At 39.5% G+C, this 22,341-nt stretch overlaps 1 protein-coding gene across 4 annotated transcripts in view; it reads left to right on the top strand.

The window, feature by feature from the left end:
• LOC126268040 (mediator of RNA polymerase II transcription subunit 15) overlaps positions 1-22,341 on the top strand; it is a 129,625-nt gene that overhangs the window by 85,021 nt on the left and 22,263 nt on the right. For 2 of the 4 annotated variants that reach the window (XM_049973465.1, XM_049973468.1), the window contains 4 exons: positions 6,193-6,447; positions 11,394-11,515; positions 11,661-11,743; positions 15,277-15,441. In XM_049973465.1, the coding sequence (XP_049829422.1) occupies positions 6,193-6,447; positions 11,394-11,515; positions 11,661-11,743; positions 15,277-15,441 (625 nt within the window). Of the gene's footprint in view, positions 1-6,192; positions 6,448-11,393; positions 11,531-11,660; positions 11,744-15,276; positions 15,442-22,341 lie in introns of all 4 variants that reach the window. The other 2 variants (XM_049973466.1, XM_049973464.1) reach the window with 1 other exon arrangement.

The following is a 22,341-nucleotide window of genomic DNA, read 5'->3' as shown; positions in this document are numbered from 1 at the left end:
AATGCCTGACACCTGGCATTCCTTTGGCTGCTTTCAGCTATGAAGCACAAATGATTTCAGGTGAAAACAGTCGCCGTCTATAGAGCTATGAGAAAGCTAAGTTTTAAAAATGTTAAGTATTGCTCTTAGTGAATTCCTATGGTTAAAAAAATAGTTTTCGAGTGGTAGGAACATTTCGAAGAAGATTGTGTAGATACTGAAGATAATGAGCATTGTGGACATTTCAACACATCATCGAGTGATGAAATTGTGGAAAAAGTGAATAAAAAGAAGATTGTAAACAATTGCCAAATTATTTCAGTTATGATATTGAAACAAAGGCTGTTTTACCAGTGGAACCATTTTGAACGCCAATAATGGAAAAAGCTCGGCAAGTGTGATCTAATGTGATGGTTGTGTTCACTGTGTTCTTCCATTCTAATGGCATGGTTTCTGCCACAAGATAGAACAAACAGCAAGAAGCACTACTAACAAATTCAATGTTGTTTGTGTGAAGCAATCTGGGGAGGGGAAACCTGGATTTGTGACACACCAATGCACCTGTTGCCTGTTCGTGATGTTAGCCCAAAAACAATACTGAAAAGATGTGCCAGCTTCTTATTTACCAGGTAGATTTTTTGTTTCCTAAAATAAATATAACCTTAAAAAACCGTCACTTTACAAGAATAATAGATTAGATTAAAAACCCATCACTGAGGGAGAGAAAATCCATCCCAAAGATAGAGATCCAAAAGTGTCTTGATTGTTGGAAAAAAATGATAGAATAAGGATATAATATGTAATGAGGACTATTTGGCAGTGCATAACTTTGATGTAGGCAATAAATAAAATCCTTTCCAAACAACCAAATTCCTGAAATTTTTTGAGCACACCTTTTATGTTCCAATAACTGGTTAATGACAATATCAACAACTATTACTGAGATGTGCACAAGCTTCCTGATGGCACGTGTACATAGAGCAAAATCAGCTGTATTTATTAATGTTAAATTTACATGTTACACTTTCCAGAGCCAAAACGGTTCACTTTTCAGGCACCTTTCACGACATAGAAATCAGTTTAAGTTCACTATCAGAACAAAACAGCTTACCCTATTTTACTACATCCTAAATTCTCAACTAATATTAACTGCCATAGTTTTAAGAACATAGAGTGACTTCTGAAAACTCTCATGCAATTCATTTTATCTTTAGAAGAATTACTTTGAAAATACACTCCTGGAAATGGAAAAAAGAACACATTGACACCAGTGTGTCAGACCCACCATACTTGCTCCGGACACTGCGAGAGGGCTGTACAAGCAATGATCACACGCATGGCACAGCGGACAAACCGCGATGTTGGCCGTCGAATGGCGCTAGCTGCGCAGCATTTGTGCACCGCCGCCGTCAGTGTCAGCCAGTTTGCCGTGGCATACGGAGCTCCATCGCAGTCTTTAACACTGGTAGCATGCCACGACAGTGTGGACGTGAACCGTATGTGCAGTTGACGGACTTTGAGCGAGGTCATATAGTGGGCATGCGGGAGGCCGGGTGGACGTACCGCCGAATTGCTCCACACGTGGGGCGTCAGGTCTCCACAGTACATCGATGTTGTCGCCAGTGGTCGGTGGAAGGTGCACGTGCCCGTCGACCTGGGACCGGACCGCAGCGACGCACGGATGCATGCCAAGACCGTAGGATCCTACGCAGTGCCATAGCGGACCGCACCGCCACTTCCCAGCAAATTAGGGACACTGTTGCTGCTGGGGTATCGGCGAGGATCATTCGCAACCGTGTCCATGAAGCTGGGCTACAGTCCCGCACACCGTTAGGCCGTCTTCCGCTCACGCCCCAACATCGTGCAGCCCGCCTCCAGTGGTGTCACGACAGGCGTGAATGGAGGGCCGAATGGAGACGTGTCATCTTCAGCGATGAGATTTGCTTCTGCCTTGGTGCCAATGATGGTCATATGCGTGTTTGGCGCCTTGCAGGTGAGTGCCACAATCCCGACTGCATACGACCAAGGCACACAGGGCCAACACCCGGCATCATGGTGTGGGGAGCGATCTCCTACACTGGCCGTACACCTCTGGTGATCGTCGAGGGGACACTGAATAGTGCACGGTACATGCAAACCATCATCAAACCCATCGTTCTACCATTCCTAGACCGGCAAGGGAACTTGCTGTTCCAACAGGACAATGCACGTCCGCATGTATCCCGTGCCACCCAACGTGCTCTAGAAGGTGTAAGTCAACTACCCTGGCCAGCAAGATCTCCGGATCTGTCACCCATTGAGCATGTTTGGGACTGGATGAAGCGTCGTCTCACGTGGTCTGCACGTCCAGCACGAACGCTGGTCCAACTGAGGCGCCAGGTGGAAATGGCATGGCAAGCCGTTTGATAGGACTACATCCAGCATCTCTACGGTCGTCTCCATGGGAGAATAGCAGCCTGCATTGGTGCGAAAGGTGGATATACACTGTACTAGTGCCGACATTGTGCATGCTCTGTTGCCTGTGGTTCTGTCAGTGTGATCATGTGATGTATCTGACCCCAGGAATGTGTCAATAAAGTTTCCCCTTCCTGGGACAATGAATTCACGGTGTTCTTATTTCAATTTCCAGGAGTGTATTTAGTCACAGGTAGAGAGAGAATTTCTTAACCACATTTAAGTTCATTACTTAGTTAGGATGTAATTAACATCTTACTGGCTTAACATGTTATTGATTGCTGTTTTGCAAACAGACTGGTGTAAGTGTAAGGGGCATAGCAGCACGTTTGTGGTCATGGGGTCACCAGCAAGTGTTGATAGTGTCTGCAGCAACGAAGTGCAAATTTATGTTTATATTAAGAGGTATTGTGAGCGAATTGTTTGTAAATCAAAGAATGTTGTACAATCAGGACCAACAGAATGAGGCAGTGCAGTTGTTAACACTGACTTCATGTTTAAGAGGATGGAATCTGTTTCCCCGATAGACTGAAATATGCCATTGTTTTTGAGAAAGTAATGTATTCAAGAGTAGCCTCCCATATATGTAAAAATAAAGTACTAACAAAATGTCAGTTTGGTTTTCAGAAAGGCTTTTCAACAGAAAATGCTATATACGCTTTCACTGATCAAATATTAAATGCTCTGAATAACCGGACATCACCCATTGGTATTTTTTATGATCTCTCAAAGGCCTTTGACTGTGTAAATGATGGAATTCTTTTAGATAAGCTAAATCATTATGGTTTGAGGGGGGGCAGTGCACAAATGGTTTAATTCATACTTAACTGGAAGAATGCAGAAAGTTGAAATAAGTGGTTCATGTAATGTTAATGCAACAGCCGATTCCTCAAACTGGGGGGCTATCAAGCACGGGGTCCCACAGGGTTCGGTCTTAGGTCCTTTACTGTTCTTGATATACATTAATGACTTACCATTCCACATTGATGAAGATGCAAAGTTAGTTCTTCTTGCTGATGATACAAGTATAGTAATAACATCTAAAAACCGAGAACTAAGTGATGTAATTGTAAATGATGTTTTTCACAAAATTATTAAGTGGTTCTCAGCAAACGGACTCTCTTTAAATTTTGATAAAACACAGTATATACAGTTCCGTACAGTAAATGGCACAACTCCAGTAATGAATATAGACTTTGAACAGAAGTTTGTAGCTAAGGTAGAATTTTCAAAATTTTTGGGTGTGTCCATTGATGAGAGGTTAAACTGGAAGCAACACATTGATGGTCTGCTGAAACGTCTGAGTTCGGCTATGTATGCTATTAGGGTTATTGCAAATTTTGGTGATAAGAATCTCAGTAAATTAGCTTACTATGCCTACTTTCATTCACTGCTTTCGTATGGTATCATATTCTGGGGTAATTCATCGTTGAGTAGAAAAATATTCATTGCTCAAAAACGTGTAATCAGAATAATTGTTGGATCCCACCCACAGTCATCTTGCAGACATCTATTTAAGGATCTAGGGATCCTCACAGTAACCTCATAGTATATATATATACTTATGAAATTTGTTGTTAATAATCCAGCCCAGTTCAAAAGTAATAGCAGTGTGCATAGCTATAACACCAGGAGAAAGGATGATCTTCACTATGCAGAGTTAAATCTGACTTTGGCACAGAAGGGGGTAAATTATGCTGCCACAAAAGTCTTTGGTCACCTACCAAACAGCATCAAAAGCCTGACAGATAGTCAACCAACATTTAAAAATAAATTAAAAGAATTTCTAAATGACAACTCCTTCCACTCATTGGCTGAATTTTTAGATATAAATTAAGGGAGGGAAAAAAAGTAACTTAAGCATTAGTGTCATGCAATATTTTGTGTAATGTAATATCTTGTACAGACATCTTTCATTAACCTGACACGTTCCACATCATTACGAAGTGTCGTATTCATGATCTATTGAACAAGTATTAATCTAATCTAATCTCTAATCTAATCTAATCTGTATGTTCGTCCTTACTCAGGTTTTCTGTATTTTCCTAAATGATTTCAGGCAAATGCTGGAATGGGTCCTTTATCAAGGCCATAGTTGACCCCGTGCTCTGTCCTCATAAAAGCGCACTAATATCTTCTGCGTGTGTGTGTGTGTGTGTGTGTGTGTGTGTGTGTGTGTGTGTGATAATAAATAAATAAGTAAAGTATTTATTATGTCAAAAGTAACGGCCTTAATTATTAATACATTTATCACACTGAGAGACAAGGTGGTCAGTTCCATCATGGAACAACATATGTGGTTGTCTATGAAACCATGGTTGTGCCCAGGCATGCACCTCTTCAATAAAAGCAAATTTCTTTCTTGGTGGCACCGTAAGGAAATTGCATGGAAGGGATTGGTACTGTATGGAAGATGCGTAAAGGCATGTGTCCACTAGCAAGTAACTTCTGCAAGCACTTGCTGAGATGTTTAAAATAGAGCAAAAGTTTGTGCAAGTTTATTTCTCCAAGTTACTTCAACAAGTTAATTTCAGGAGCTTGCTACAGGGACTTGCAGAAGTGTTTCTGCTAGAGTTGAGTCGTGAGATGAGCTGGTGGAAGTTTACAGTGTTGTATTTAGAAATGGATACCACCATTGTTGCATTATTGTTGTTATTATTAATGAAGAAAAGTTTTACAAAAAACAAAACTAAGAAAACAAAAAGTGTTCATAGGGATAAGGAAGTGCACATATTTAAGTTATAAAGAAATTTGAATGAAATAAAATCAGAGGTTCTTCTTCAGATTAAAAACTTTCAGAGAATTTCATAAGCCAATTTTTAGATTGCTGATCGATTTTTGCAAACAGTACCAGTATTACTTTTGTTACAAATGTAATGCATTTGTGTTCATGCTAACATTAATAATCTACAAAAATTTGAAGACATATGTCCTTGATACTTCTCCTTATGGTGTAACAAAATATTATGTAAATGATTTTCTCACTTCCTTTAAATGTTAGGGATTCTCATGGTCCATTTGTTTTGGCCCATCTGTCTTCATGCTGTTCTCCTTTCAAACACTGAGATTTTTGTACTAATATTGAAAACACACAACTTTTACAGCTTTGGGAAAAACTTACAACAACTGGCAAATTTGGTGAGTACTTGCAGCAAGATGTAAGAAACTGTTTCCACTAACTTGCAGAAGGTACTTCTGCAAGCTGATGAAGCTTGCAGAAGTTGACTTACTGGGAATGATTCCCCATCAAATAACTTGCAGAAGTAGCTCCTGCAAGCAACTTGTGGAAGTTTATGTGCTGGAGGACACACATCTTTAAGGGCTTTGTAGAAAAACTTCTGCAGCATAGTCAAAACGTCCTTTCTCGCCTGCATATAGCCAAGGTTGTTTCAACTGTGCTACAGAAGTTTCTCTGGGAAGCCCTTATGCATGCTCCATAGAGTCTCAATCTCTCCCTGTGTGTTTTCCATATTTATGGTGCCCTCAAGAAAGATATTTGTGGTCATTATTTTCTTCAGATGAAGTAGTGCTCACTCGGGTAAAACTGTGGTTCCTTGGGTGTCTGCAGACATTTTTTCATGAAGACATTGACCATCTGGTCTCATAGTGGGATAAATACACCAACAGTTATTGCAATTACTTTTTTCCATCTGTCTCATTTTCATTTGACTGCCTCTTATAATAAGTATATTGTTGTCAGTGTTATCTCCTTTTAGATGGTTGTCAATGCTTTATTGATTTCCTTTTTTCATTTTGAAGGTTGGTGCTATAGGCCAGATGGCTGGACAGATGCAGGCACAGATGCAGGGAGCCCAAATGGGGCCCCAGCTAACTGCACAGATTCAGCAACAACAGCTTTCAGGACAGATGAGAGTGCAAATGGCTCCTGGTCCACTGCAGAGCCAGATGCAAGCTCAGATGCAAGTCCAAATGCAGACACAAATGGGTACCCAGATGGCTGGTCAATTACCAAGCCAGTTGCATGCGCAGATTCCTCACATTGCTCAGATACAGGTATTTATTTTAAATAAAAGGTAGGTGAGAAATAGAAACCATAACAAAATATCTCTGCAAATTGCTTCCTGCCTTTTGTGGGAATCTCTTTCACTTGTTAGCAAACAACAGGCACTTAGGATCAGCGGTTGTTTGAGTGTGTGTCCTTTTGTTCTGTGTTGTTTCTATCTTCCAGGCAGTTTATCATTGGCAATGATGTCTGTTGACTTGGAAGAGTGGGCACTCTAGTTTATTGAAGATTACAGGGAATGAGAATTACTTTGAACTTCACAGTAAAAGATTACGTGAATAAAACTTTGAGGCATGATGCCCTAAAGGAACTCAGGCCTGACTTGGCGAGAACAAAAACCTGTCTTAATAGTGTCCATTCATGTCGCTACATGAAGCACGAAAGATCCCAAAATAGTAAAGTGGAGTTGTGGCGGAACAATATTGTACATTGACGTGATTTGCTTCTCTTGCATTATCATTTCTCAAAGACAATGCTAATTCCCATGAGGCGTGAGGTGCTAGAAATCAGTATAGATATTATGATTTATCGGAGAGTAAAATTCCAATTTATTCGTATTGCGGACATATTTACGTCCTGGACTTCCCATTGTTAGATTTGCACTGTTTTTGAGATCTGTATTACATTCATAGTAAGTCTTGCATGTATTTGTCCCGCAAGGGGACTGATTTCTTTCCCCTCCTAAAATATTCTAAAACCTTGTGTCTTCTTTTCTTTTTTGCGACAGTTGATGGTTTACATATAATACCAATACAGGCAAAAGACTTATACGAGATGAAGTAATGTTTCTTCATAATCTTGCAATTATCTCCTCTAATCTAGTATCCTCAGTATCCAGCGACCCAAAAGCAGGTTGCTTTTGGAGAAAATTCTGCAAGTGAACACAACATTCCCATCAATAACATGTTCATTTCATTGCTTTCCAAAACATCCTAAGAACAGACATCTTTAAATGGAAAGTATCAAACAATGGAAAATCCAGAATAGAATAATAGATTGCTAGTCACCATATAGTGGAGATGTTGAGTCGTGGACAGGCGCAACAAAAATACTGCTAAACAAGTAAGCTTTAGGTCAAAAGGTCTTAAAAAAAACACACACACACACACACACACACACACACACACACACACACACACACACACACACACCACGACCACCATTCCCCCCCCCCCCCCCCCCCCCCCCCCCCCCCGTGCCAACCTCCTGACCACTGTTTCTCAAGAAAGAAACAGAAAGGGAGAATACTATTTCGATGAAGTACAGCGTAAGGAAAAAAGTGGCCTTGACAGTATCTGTTTGTGCCACAACACTTCAAAGTCAGCTACATCCAAATACAGTGTCTCAAAGGGAACAAGTTCTAGAGAAAAAGAAACAGTTAATAACAAATCAAAAGTTGCATGAATGTCATGCAAAGAGTTCTTTGCAGTAGCAATAGGAGGAAAATCCAAATGTGATAAAAGTGTGTTTTGATAGACAGCAGATCACTCATGATGAAAGCACTCCATAGGTGACATATTCTATTCAAGACAGGTTTGGCTGTATGATTTGTGCATTATGATTCATTCCCCAGCACAGATCAAGGAAAGGAGTTCTTTTTATGAGTGACAAGTTCTGGAACAACATAGCATTGTCAGAATATTAAATAAAGATTGATAGCAATCAATGTCAAGTCCTGTGCAGTAAAAGCCCTATGCTCAAATATGCCTAACAAAATAACTGCTCAGTGAGTGATGGCTTTTGAAAAGTTTAAGAACAACATATAGTTATCTGTACTGGACACTTACGGTGGAAGTCCTATAGAGGTTAAGGTACAGAAATTCAAAAAGTACATCCAGCAAGGAAAGATGCCACTTTGGAAAAGAAAAATATGGTCAACAATGAAAAGAAAAAGTATGTCTTAAAAATTTTGTGAGGCCTTAACTTCCCTCTTTGCATGTATCAACTTTTGAAGAAACTTGGTAACTTTGTCCATCCATTGCCAAATAAACAGTGAAAATTTTAGAATCATGCCTATAAAAGCTGTGTAAATGTTAAATCATGCCTTACAGTGTGATATATAAACAATGTGTTTTCTCAAAAATGTACTTTTTTGTATGTGTCAAGGTATTAAAAAACACTCCTAAATTATTGTTAGTAGATCACAAACAATAAAATTTAATGCCAAGTGCAGTACTCTTTGTGAACACTTTTAAATATGCACAGCTTAGTAACCTTTGGTATGGCACTAGATGACATTGATCTTTACACATTGAACAAATATGGTACGAATGATCATATTACAAACAAATTAGGAATTTGAGAGAAGGCCTGCGCATAGTGTCAACCCGACCATTCAGCTTGGATGCCCGGATAAATTTACTCTCAAATGCTACTGATATTAGCAAAAATTTGAACTGTGAAAATATAGGATCCTGACAGTCTTTATTTGGGCTCACATGCAAACTTCAGTCCAGATGAAACCAACCTATAAATGATTCATCCACTTTGATATCTGGTATGCTTTTCACAACAAATGTTTCTATCCTTTCAGCTTAGGCATCTGTGGTAAATACCAGGTGTTCCCGAATGAATGTCAGTGTTTTAAGGCTGGCATTTATTACATTCAACTTAGAGCTTTAAACAATACATCAAATGAAAGAGTGACTCAGACAGTTTTGTTTATGAAAGTGCTAGTAATAAAAATGGTGAATAGTGAACATAAAGGTTTTTATGTTGTATAGTTAACAAGGATTGAATCTATTGTTACAGTCCACTTTGCATTCCTTATTAAGTTCCATTGTAACTCTCAAAGTGGTAATAACATCCATAGTGTGAAGACACTGTCTGTCTTGCAAGAAGAAGAATATGATTTGACCAAGAGTGAGTGAAGAACATGTCGAACAAGTGAGAGTCTTTAATGCGTCGCCCCAAGAAATCATTTCGGAAGACTAGCCATGAATTAACGATTCCAGTGACGTCTGTATGGAGAGTGTTAAGGAAATGCTTACAACTAGGCCCATTCCATTTGTAGTTGTTACGAGCTTTGAAGCCTACAGATTATGGTTTGTGTGCTACCTCTGCAAACAGTACTGAGCTATACCAGTGATGTGGTACACCATCTTGCTTTCAAATAAAGTGTTGTGGTTCAGCTTCTTCCAATAGAGGAAGAGCCATAACTCTAATGCAAGATAAGGAACACCACCTAGTTGTTTCCCCAAAAAAGACTGGCCCTAAACTTTCCGATGGTATGTGACACAGAAACATTCAACTTAGTGGAGTCCCATTGCAACAGTACGATCATTTTCTGGATTGTGTAGGCTTTGGTAATGAATTCACATTTCACCAAAGTGGAAATGTGAACTAACATATTGTGTGCATCTAAGGGTCACAAATCCCCACAAAATGGTACAGTTGCAACAGGACTCTTCTAAGCCGACTTTATCTGTGCAACATACAGTCAGAAAGTTTAAGGATCAGTCTTTTTTTGGTCAAACAACTGTAACTGGTGTTTCTTATCTTGATGCGTTAAAACTACGGCTTTTCCCTCAGTTGGAACAAGGTGAAACACAAAACTTCATTTGACAGCAAGATGATCTGCTACATCACTGGGGCATAACTCAGAATGCGATTGGTTAATGGCTCTGAGCACTATGGGACTCAACTGCTGTGGTCATCAGTCCCCTAGAACTTAGAACTACTTAAACCTAACTAACCTAAGGATATCACACACATCCATGCCCGAGGCAGGATTCGAACCTGCGACCGTAGCAGTCTCACGGTTCCGGACTGCGCGCCTAGAACCGCGAGACCACCGTGGCCGGCATGCGATTGGTTAAATGACATTTAATGTGACCACTGGACTGGCCACATGGGGCTCGATGACGAATTATTTTGCATGACTTCCATATTCACACAGGATCTTATGGCATGAGATTTTAGCATTTGGGATTTCATAAAGGATCATGTGTATGTGCCTTTGCTACCAGATGATCAGCCCAACTATGGAAATAGGATTGAGGCAGTTGTTGTAACAGTTACCGCAGACAAAATGATCAGCTCACTTATTGACTTGATGTATGTCATGTGACAAGTGATGCTCATAATGAACACCTGTAAGAAAAACTGTTTGAATTTCTCTTTTACTTAGGGTATTATGTATTATTGTGAGTTGAATGTAGTAAATGCTACAAAGTCTTCAAACATGTGGTATATCTGCTAAACACTAAATCAGTTAGTGCCCGTATCAGTAATCTCTTTCAGTTGTTTTCATCCTACGAGAAATGTGGTTTGCACTTTCAAAACGATCAGTCTGGGCAGGCCTGCCCCCACCCCCAAACCCCACCCAGACATAACCTCATACTATCTTACTTGAGATCATTTCAACTCCCTGCCCTGTACCAGTCACTAAACTTTTCTCCTAGCAGTCCCTGTCCCTTAACCTGTCTCCTTTAATGTGTGTAAGCCATATACATACATGTATTACACAAACACAATCTTTTGTATTTCTTTCACACACACACACACACACACACACACACACACACAATCTTTTGTATTTCTTACACACACACACACACACACACACACAAAACCAACCAAGAGACTTCTCTCCCTATTTGGGTAATGAAAGAAAGAGAAGGGAAGAAGACCGAGGATATGCTGTACCCTTATGGATATGATAATGATCAAATCTGGAGTTTTAATTTGTCTACATGTACTGCTGCAAACTTGTGAAGCAGTTGCTTTCCCCAAAACTTCTGCAAGGGCTTCTGTCGATTACTGTTTTGTAAGAGCTATATTTCAAACTCTTTGGGAATCCAGCGTAATTTTAGAATTATTTCTCAGTCTGTTTAGTTTGTAACTGTGTACTTTTTTTTTATTTTGGTGGTGGTATGATGATGCCAGTTCAGTTCAGTTCGGTTCAGGGCAGTTGTATATGAATTGTCTGTTCCAGGGAAATGATAATATGATGATGGCAAATCAGGCAAGTGGTTTTGCTGGTTCACGACAGTTTTTAAGACAAAGTCCATCACCATCCGCTCCTTCACCAGCAGGACTCACTGCAGGGCCTGCAAGGTATTATGATGACCTGTAAGGAGAAGCTACAAAAATTTTGCAATTTGGCATTTATGAATTCGTGCATTTCTATTGTATTTTATTTAGGGGACAGTGAAATAGTAAAAGCCGCTGTTGAAATTAATTTTATGTTATTTTTTATTAGCAATCAAATGGCAGCATCTCCAGCATTGGTTCCATCACCAAGTTCTCAGCTTACACCAATGTCAGTGCCTCAAAGATCAGTTGGTAAGTAGACCTTAATTTTTACCTTATCTTTGGTCTCTTACCAAACTCAAAATACCTTTGTCATGGTTGTTTCATTTTATGAATTTCCTTCTTGATTAATTACTTCACAAAATGATGCAAAACTCACAAAACTAGATATCACAATTTTGTGTTTTCTAACATGCCCCTATGATGATTTTGGTGATGTGAAAATTTAGACTGATCATTTTCTTGTATGTTGCAAGTAATGTAACTACTAGAATTCTTTTAAAACATTCACCTGTCCTTATTTCAAGGATATTATTCTTTGATGTATAGCATCATTATCACCATCATCATATTAAAAAGCAGTTACATGCTATGTTAAATGTTTACAGCCAATTTAACATTGTTTTTCCAAATGGTATCTGTTTTTAGAATGTTCCCTGTAAATTACAAAAAGTTTAGGTCCTTTTCAACAAGGAGGTTAAAGAATTCTGCCCTCCTACTATAAGTACATTAGCTGCTGAGGGAGGGATGTGAGTGGTGGTGGTTGGGAGTTACTAGGCAAATAAGCCGTGACTGCCATCTGTTGGTTGTGATACCAGTTGTCAAATGCTGCATATTGCATGTATAGGAAACAAAAACTAAGTCATTGGTGTAACAAGAGCTGAAAGGATTTGGAGACCACATGTTGTTGTGTGTGTTACAGTTCCAGGTATCACACCATGCAGTCACAGTTAATTGAATAGTGACAGCTATTGACAACTATTTTTATAAAAGTATAAAAATAATTGATGTAATGGGACTTATACCCATTACGTGCAGCATATCAACCGAATAACTTAATGACTATATTGGGGTTTGGTTTCATAAACCGATTTTGTTGTTGTAGCTTCAGTTGTTATCTAGTTGATCACAGGAAATTATTTTTTGTTGTTTACTCGCAAACAGTGGTTCACCAGGGAACGTGGTTGCAGGGTATGATATAAAACCTGGGACCCTAACCTACACAACCACATATATAGCCTCAAAAAGTCTACCCCACCCCCAGGGACCTCTACTTGTACGGAGAGAAGTTTTAGGATAGGGTGCATATGCTGTGCGGAATCTGAGAAAAACCCGTAGGATTTTTTTTTAGAATTGTGGGAATTTTTCATTGTTTTAGTTTTTACTTAAATTTTTTGTAATTTTGACTGGTAAGAACTGATATTCTAACAAAGAATATTGCTATTTCCAACTGCATTCTAACAAAGAATATTGCTGTTTCCAACTGCTGCAGAGTAATTCTGCAGCAATAAAACATAAACAAGGAAAAGAATATAACTTAAATTGCAAAGGAAATGCGACATTTACAACACAAAACTCACTGCACACACAAGCATCTACCAACAACAAACTGTGTCAAAGGCTTTAGGATGAAGGCAAGGTAATACTTCATAACAACAAACTGCTTCTGATGAACGTGACATCAAAACTGTTTACATTAGGTTCTTTGGAGCAATTGCCAGTGGGCTCATGCGCATGTGTAGTTAAGTTGCGTGTGAGCGATACTGCTCCCGCTTCTGGCTACTTGAGTGTAGCAGGGTGTACACGATCCAGGACAACTGGGAGATCTGGGAAAAACCTGGGAATTTTTTTAGAATCCAGGGAATTTTTTTAGAATTCTGGGAATTTTTCGTTGTTTTAGTTTTCAGTTAATTTGTTTGTAATTTTGGCTGGTAAGAACCGATGCTCTAACAAAGGATATTACTGTATCCCGCTTCTGCAGAATAATACTGCAGCATTAAAACATGAATGACAGGAAAAATGAAAACAAAACTTAAGTTGCAAAGGAAATACGCCATACAAAATAACAGTGTCGTACAAGTGTCTGCCAACAGCAAAATATGTCAAAGGCTTACAGAAGACTATGCAATGCTTCATAACAACAAATTGCCTCCAATGAGCGTGACATCACAACTGTTTACATTTGACTCATTTAATCAGTTACAAGCGGGCTCATGGACACACGTCATTGAGTTGCATATGAGTAGTACTTTCACCTGCTTCTGGCTACAGAAATGTGGCTGTTGGCTGTGTAAATAGCAGTAGCAGCAACCAGCCACATGGTGTTCCCGGAAAAATTTTACTTGTGCTCCCAAGCTGCCAGATTCACGCGTGTGCAGCAGGCCCGGATCTAGTGGGAGGTGGGGACAAACCAGGGTATCTGTATTGAGTGGCAATTTCAGGAGGAGGGGGCAAATTCATATTCTTGAGGAATAAAACCTTGTTTCACAAAGCACCTAGCATCCAGTGCACGTCGGTCTATCAATTATTGATATGATTTTGAAACGCACATTCTAAGTTGATTTCTGAATGAATTATAAGTTGATTTTTGAATGTGTGCATAGTGTACGTGATGCCTCTGCCAGAGCAATCCTCATCACATCTAGAAATAAACTTTACTGCAGACAAAACGAGACAGGGCTATATGAGCTGAGCAGCATAAAGCTGAACCAGTGAATGCGAATTGCTGCTTGTTAATGTGGTTGATTCAGTTTGCGAATGTTCAGTGTTGTTATAATTACTAGTGAAATCCGTAGGTTCAAACTACTAGAGTGGAAATAAACGACTAACAGGAATAACAGGTAAGAAAGATTACGTGTTATCTTCTCGGTGTATTCAAGCAAGTGAAATTTTTACAGAAAAATTTTGCCCAGGTCACTACATTAGACAGGACAAATTAGTGATGACAAGACTGTTTGTCGCGTGTGCGTGCGTGTGAATAGTGTGATGAGGGGAGAATAAATTTAATTTTAGAAACTGATTATATGCAGTTTTGGGGTAGGTGTTATTTATATAGTACATCTGTTGTGGCGAAGATGGTTTTATTGCACAGTGATATATATTCGCTTAGTACTTTCTTTCCCTGGACTATTAATTTTTGGATGTGATAATGGAAGGGTGAGATTGCTTCAACAAGCTCATTCTCTGTTTCGATCCCAATCCTTGTATAAGCTAAGTAATTGCTTAACTGTTGTTTGTAATTACTATGTTACTGATTGGATCGTAATTTTTTATGAGAGTGAGTATGATGGGATAATAATTAAGATGCTGGAATTTCATTTCATTTGGGGCAGTTCAAATACTCGTCATCCTTCAGGTTTGTTTTCCGAGAGTTCTTCAGTTAAATGTTAGTGCTCTATTCCTCAGATTCTGATGACAGCGGAATATTGAACTCTCACTTTGTCTGTTGAATGAAGAGATTACAGTGTAGTTAATTTTATGTTTAATCAGCTGCAATCTTTATTAAAAAGAATATGGCCAAGAGTGCAATGAAGTATTTTAATTTTTTACTGTTTTGTTGTAACTAATAATTTTTGTTGTTGGAAAATAGTTTTTGAGGTATCCATTTTCACAGCTTTTATGATCTGTCATTCAGTTTAATGTAAATTGCATACACCCCTTGATAAATATAATTGTATGCATTAGTGTATGTATATAACTGTAAGGAAGGGAGGAAGGTAATATAGTTGGATATCAGTTCACTTCTGTTTAATAATATCAGTGTTCCATTTAAATCCTTCCCACAGGAATGGCACCCTCGCCAAGTAGTTCCTTAAACACTCCTGGCCCTGCAGTACCTACCCCAAGCCCCTGCAGTCAGCAGGAGGATCAAGCTTATATAGAGAAAGTACGCCAACTCAGTAAATATATTGAGCCACTTCGCAGGATGATTGCCAAAATGGGAAATGATGGTAAGTCTGCTTGTAAACTAAAATGAATGTTTTAATAGTGATAAAACATGATTTTGTAGCTCATTTTGATTAAGTGTTAGGTTAATAAGCCAGAGAGTTCATGTTTGATTCTACTGGGGCTTAAGATTTACTGTGGCACTATATTGCCTTTCCTTTGTATACCTTGCATGTTCACTATGGTTTGAATTCTTCTTCAAAACTATAGTCTTCCACAGAGTTTGGTTCCATTGTGTAAGCTTAAATGTGAGCAGCACTTAAAAAAAAAAAAAAACTTGCAAATCTAATTGATATACTACATTTTTCTTAAGTGGTTTTAACAACTGTTAAATTATGCTAACCGGTTAAAATGAGCAGATATGAAAAAGTGGAGGTTGATTCAATGTAAAAGTGCTTGTTAGGTGTGGGTCCTTGTGAAGAATTGTGCCTCGACCTTCCTCCAAAATGAGAACCACCTTACCCTGCCAGCCACAGAATGACATGCAGTTCAATATTATTTCCAAATCTTAATTTGACTTTATAATTTTAAGTACAAAACACAGTGTCATGTCTTTTTGCGCACTTTGTAATTACCATCTAGCCCTGAAAATTGTGTTAAAGGAAATACGGTGAAACACTTTTTGCACTACAAGTTAGGTAAACATACCAGCTATGACCAGTGGGTTGCTGCTGTCACAGTGAAATAATATGGAATACTGGTCTTAACTTGACTCTCACAATTACATGCCCGCGTAGACTCATACTGTAATTGCAGAATATGTTGTGAAATAAAGAGAATCTAAATAAAATTAGAACATCAATTGGGGTACTTCAGTTTTGTTGTGCGTGAATACTTTAATGTCATTTATGAATATTCATTTCCACTGTTGGACAAAAAAGCTAGTTCAGAAAGGAGACTTTTGATCTCTGCCACTTTTGGGCACTGAAAGAATTCATTGACTACAAATGAAAATTTGTTCCAAGCTGGGGATTGAAACCCAGGTCTCCTGCGTAGTCAGGTGCTTTAACCATCTACACCACATTGACAAGAGTATTGCCTGATATCATGCATAAGTATGGCTGGAATCTTAACAGGAGGCTGCTGCTACCTGGGGGGCAGGAGTAGAAATGAAAACTAAACTAGCAATCTGGTTCAATCACCCGATCACCAATGCACTATCTTGCCCTATAGTGCATGTCAAATCAAATGCAACTTGCATGTACATTACAGTGCCTTGAAGACGTAATTCTACATCTACATTTACATTGTTACTCCGCAATACACCATATGGCATATGGTGAAGGGTACACCATACCACTACTATCTATTTCCATTCCTGTTCCACTCACAAATAGAATGAGGGAAAAAGACCGTCTATATGCTTTCGTATGAGCCCTCATTTCTTGTATCTTATCTTGGTGGGCCTTACATGCAATGTATGTTGGAAGCAACAGAATCGTTCTGCAATCAGCATCAAGTGCCAGTTCTCTAAATTTTCTCAGTAGTGTTCCTCGAAAAGAATGTCACTTCTCTCCAGCGATTCATACTTGGTTTCCTTAACCATCTCTGTAACGCTTGTTGTTTTGATCTGCCAGTAATAAATCTAGTAGCTCACCTCTGAATTGCTTCAATGTGTTCGTTTAATACTACCTGGTATAGATCCCAAATATTCGAGCATGTGTGTAGCAAATGCTGAGCCGTTAATTGCAGAACAGCTGAGCGTCATAGAAACCTCTCATGCCGAGTTGGTGGTCAAAATTAGCGCAACCACTACGAGACAAGATCTTCCAGCTCATCTATCACCAGATGTCACTAAGGGACAACAGAAGAAGCTACTTGTAATTCTTCAAGAGTTCTCTGACTGCTTCAATCCACAGGTGAAGAGCAAATTAGGCAAATTGTCAGTGAAGTACTGGATTAGCACTGTAGTCCATCAACCAAAAAGCCAGAGAGCATACCGTGTGTCAGCAACGGAACATCGAATAATTCGTGATGAGGTAGAGAAAGTGATGAAGAATGACATCATTCAGCCTTCACAGATTCCATGGTCATCACCAGTGGTTCTTTCGGGAAGAAGTATGGCAGTTATCGCTTTTGTGTTGATTATAGGAAGTTTAATAATAAAACTAAAAAGAACGTTTACCCTCTTCCACTAATTGACCATACCCTAGATTGTCTGAAGGGGGCTAAGTTTTTCTCAACCATGAACGTGTACCTGGGATACTGTTGAGAAAACTGCATTCATCGCCTCTAATGGCCTGTATGAGTTTAAGGTAATGCCATTTGCTTTGTGTAAAGCACCAGCAACTTTTGAACGGCTGATGGATATATCTTCTAAGGCACTTGAAGTGGACAATGTGTCTTTGTTATGTAGATGACATTATAGTGTTCTCAGAGACATTTGATGAACACATAAAAAGACTGAGGGCCTTTCTTAAGTGTCTCCTACAAGGCGGACTGGAACTTAATCTGAGAAAGTGTCTCTTGGATCAAAAGAAATTAAAATACTTGGACACCTTGTGTCAGACAAAGGTGTGCGGCCAGACTCAGAAATGGTGAGACATATAATGGAATTTCCTATTCCTAAAAGTATTAGAGATGTGAGAAGCTTCTTCAGATTATGTTCTTATTACCGTTGTTTTATCAAAGACTTTTGTATCAAAGCCAGGCCACTCAGAGTTGTTAAAAGCCAATGCTAAATTTATCTGGGGTGGTGCTCAGCAAGATTTTTTCGATGCGGTGCGAATAGCTCTGATGACTGACCGTGTACCTGGTCTGTATGATGAGAGAGCACCTACAGAACTACACACGGATGCTAGTGGGTATGGTATCAGTGCTGCTCTGGTGCAAATTTCGGATGGAAAAGAGACTGTTATAGCCTATGCTTCTAGGACACTTACGAAAGCCGAGAGGAACTACTCAGATACATAAAAAGAATGTCTTGCTGTGATCTGGGCCATGTGCAAATTTCGACAGTATCTCTACTAGAGACCATTCACAGTTGTTACAGACCAACATTCACTTTGTTGGTTGACAGGTCTTAAGGATCATAGGACGACTTTCGACAGTGTCTCTACAGGAGGCCATTCACAGTTGTTACAGACCATCATTCACTTCGTTGGTTGACAGGTCTTAAGGATCTAATAGGACGACTCACCAGGGCACTACATCTTCAAGAGTATGACATTACCATAGTGTACAAAAGTGGAAGAAAACACCAAGGTGCCGACAGTCTCTCAAGAAACCCTGCGCAAGACTATCAAGACTTTGATGAAGATAGTAACTGTCTCGCTGCACTCCTGGATCTCTCTGCTGAGCAGGAGGAGGACACCAAGATATCTCAAATTATGCTTGGCTTAAATCGGTCAGGGCATGTGAAAGGACAATTTAAGGTAGTTAATGGATTACTTTGCAAGAAACACATTGATCCATTTGGAAAGAGGTGGCTACCAGTGATTCCTAAACACATGTGCTTAGACGTTCTACCGAAATTCCATGACACGCCTAAGGCTGGATATTTAGGATTTGTTAAGACATACGATAAGATCCGCTAGAGATTTTTCTGGCCAGGTTTATTTAGGAGTGTCCGTCACTATGTGTTGCTCTGTTGAGAGTGCCAGAGGTGAAAGGCAGTTCCTCAGAAACCACCTGGCCGACTCATACTAGTTCCACCAGCCGAAGCACCTTTCCAGCGTGTTGGGTCCAAAATGGCTCTGAGCATTATCGGACTTAACATCTGAGGTCATCAGTCCCCTAGAACTTAGAACTACTTAAACCTAACTAACCTAAGCACGTCACATGCATACATGCCGGAGGAAGCATTCGAACCTGTGACCGTAGTGGTCGCGCAGTTCCAGACTGTAACACTTAGAACCGCTCAACCACTTTGGCTGGCCAGCGTGTTGGGATTGACTTCCTTGGACAATTTCCAATGTCTGCTAGTGGCAATAGATGGATTATTGTTTGCACTGATTATCTGACACGCTATGCCATTACAAAAGCTGTGAAAACAGCCGAAGCATTAGAGGTAGCCAAATTCATCGTGGAAGACATTGTATTAAAACACGGTGCCCCAGGGTTGTTAATTATGGATCAAGGGAACGGTTTTCAATTGAATCTTGTGGCAGAGATAAACCGTTGGTGCATCATTACTTATCATATGACGACTGCCTACCATCTGCAAACTAACGGGCTTACTGAACTCCTTAATAAGACCTTGGCCGACATGCTATCAATGTTGATAAGAGCAACTGGGATGAGGTGCTACCTTTCGTGATGTTTGCCTACAACACTGCCAAACAAGACACCACATGATTTACACCATTTTTCCTGATGTGTGGACGAGATTCGACGACGACAATGGACACTGTGTTTCTGTTACATCCTGATGATGTGGATGACGACTACATCGGCCAGGTGTTAATCAGAGCTGAGGAAGCTCGGTAGTTAGCTAGACTCTGCACACTGCAGGCTCAAGAAAATGATTGCCGAAGATACGACGTGAACCACTGCCCTGTTGTCTACCAGCCTGGTGACTTAGTCTGGATCGTCACTCCTTTTCGGAAGGTTGGTCTCTCTGAGAAGCTCCTCAGGCTCTACTTCGAATCTTATAAGGTTGTAAAACAGTTGTCTGATGTTACTTATGAAGTTGATGATTTCGACCCCAACACAAGACAAAAAAGATCAGAGATTCGGTCCACGTCCTTCAAATGAAGTCCTATAACGAACCTGCAACCCAGGGTAAATTCGAAGTTCTGATGACAGGCAACAAGCGGAAAGGTGACGAAGAGCCTAGCGGCAAAAGAAGTTCTAAGAAGATCGCCGCCAGTGCGAACATCAGTCATCGGGAGTCATTGTATGCAGGACCGGTGACTCGTTCCCAGACTAGGACGACGAACACCGAGATGCTGTTCTCTTAAGAAGGGAGCAATGTCGCAGAAGAGGCTGAGTAGCACAGTCATCATGGTATAGTGGTTACGATACTAGACTGTTGCATGGAGGGATGTGAGTTCAAAACTCACCTGAGCTGTAAAATTTTAATTTGTATATTCACTTAGAGTACATTCTAGAAGTATCCACATATGTCAAGAATCATTGTACTGGAATGTTCTGTAATTGTATATATACCATATGTGTTGTGCCCGGAGACAGTTTGCTCCGCACTCTGGTATGTGCAAATGCTGAATAAACCTTTGTTAAGTGAACTTAGTGTTCATCATTCATCTAATTGCACCGTTTTCTACGTGACAAATGCTCTTCAATACAGATGAACCACACTTTTCTAAAATTCTTCCAATAAAAAAAGTCAACATTTGCCTTTCTTACCATAAGCCTCACATGCTCGTTCCATTTCATGTCATTCTGCAACCTTAAATACAGACGTTTAGAGAGCATGGCTGTGTCAAGCAGGACAGTAAGTGGACTGTGTCAAGCAGAAGAGTACTAATGCTGTAGACAAGCATTACAGATTTGTTTTTCGTACTCATCCACTTTAGCTTACATTTTTCTACATTTAGAGCTGACTGCTATTCATCACACCAACTAGAAATATTGTCTAAGTCATCTTGTATCCTCCTAAAGTCACTCACCTTTGACACCTTACCGCACACAACAGCATCATCAGCAAACAATCGCAGATTGCTGCCCAACCTGTCTGCAAAATCATTTATGTACTTAGAGAATAGTAGCAGTCCTATCACACTTCCGTGGGTGAGCATGGTTTGCTGTCAGTCACACTGTGGAGACACTGCTGCCTCCCCTTTTGAAGCCAGGTTACTGATCCTGCCACCCAACAGCTACAGTGGATGAATCTCTCTGAATCCTTTTCTTTGTGCCCATGTCTCTTTCTTTGCAATTAAAGTACCAGTTGTAATTGTTTAGTATTTCTATAATTAATGGACACCTCAGTCCGAATTTTTATCTGACAATGCCCTTGTATGTCTGTACTTTATATGACTAGTTTCCTTTCCTATATATTAAACACTGTCAGATTCTGATATTAACTTTAAAGAGTTACTAATTGTTGTGGTGGCACTAATTACTTTTACTCTGTAAACCCAGCCACATTAATTATACAATAATTCTGGATTTCCAAATATCACCTGTTAGATGCGACATACTAATGGTATACTATTTGTTATCTGTTATATCTTCCTCTCTGTAGTTTTCAGCAATCACAAGACTATGAATCAAATACATATGTTAGTGAAGATGGCTGTGAGCTTTCTCGTGAGCTACTTCATGTTTAGTGCTTACCTAAAAATATATCTGCTATTAGGTGGAACCATTTAGCTGTAGTTATAGCTTCTTTTTTTTGTCTTTGATAAACAAACTAAAAGCGACAGTTGTTAAATGTTTCAATATTTGAACCTGCTTGTTTTTGATCTATAGTGCTTTGGTAGTAGTGTTGTATTAGGTATTCTGATGCTGTACTTGCGTATCTGACTGTCACTTGGGTTAACTGTAGAAAACATTTTACTATTTTCTTACATTAAAAATATTATTTGGATTTCGAGTCTCGGTCGGGCACACAGTTTTAATCTGCCAGGAAGTTTCATATCAGCGCACACTCCGCTGCAGAGTGAAAATCTCATTCTGGATTATTTGGATTGTTGTTGTTCGGAGTGATTGTAACCCACAAATAGCATTTTGTCAAGGCTGTCACAAAATACCTGTTATTTTTATGCAATTAAAGCTTAAAAGTCATCTAATTTCAAGTTTAGGTTAGATGATCAAAAACCTCTGTTATTGACTGAAGCTCTAGTGACATCACAGACCAGGTGTTAAGATGAAGCTAAACATCTGTTACTTAAGTGTTAAGAGTGTTTTTGCGGAATTTTTCTGTAAACTGTTTAGCTATTTAGTGACGGAAAATGTTTTTACAACTTCAAAGAAACACTAAAGAAATTTTGTGAACACTGATA

This window comes from Schistocerca gregaria, chromosome 4 (assembly GCF_023897955.1).
Source record: "Schistocerca gregaria isolate iqSchGreg1 chromosome 4, iqSchGreg1.2, whole genome shotgun sequence".
Taxonomy (NCBI): domain Eukaryota; kingdom Metazoa; phylum Arthropoda; class Insecta; order Orthoptera; family Acrididae; genus Schistocerca; species Schistocerca gregaria.
The sequence above is the reverse complement of the archived record's forward strand: the minus strand, read 5'-3'. Positions and strand labels throughout refer to the sequence as shown.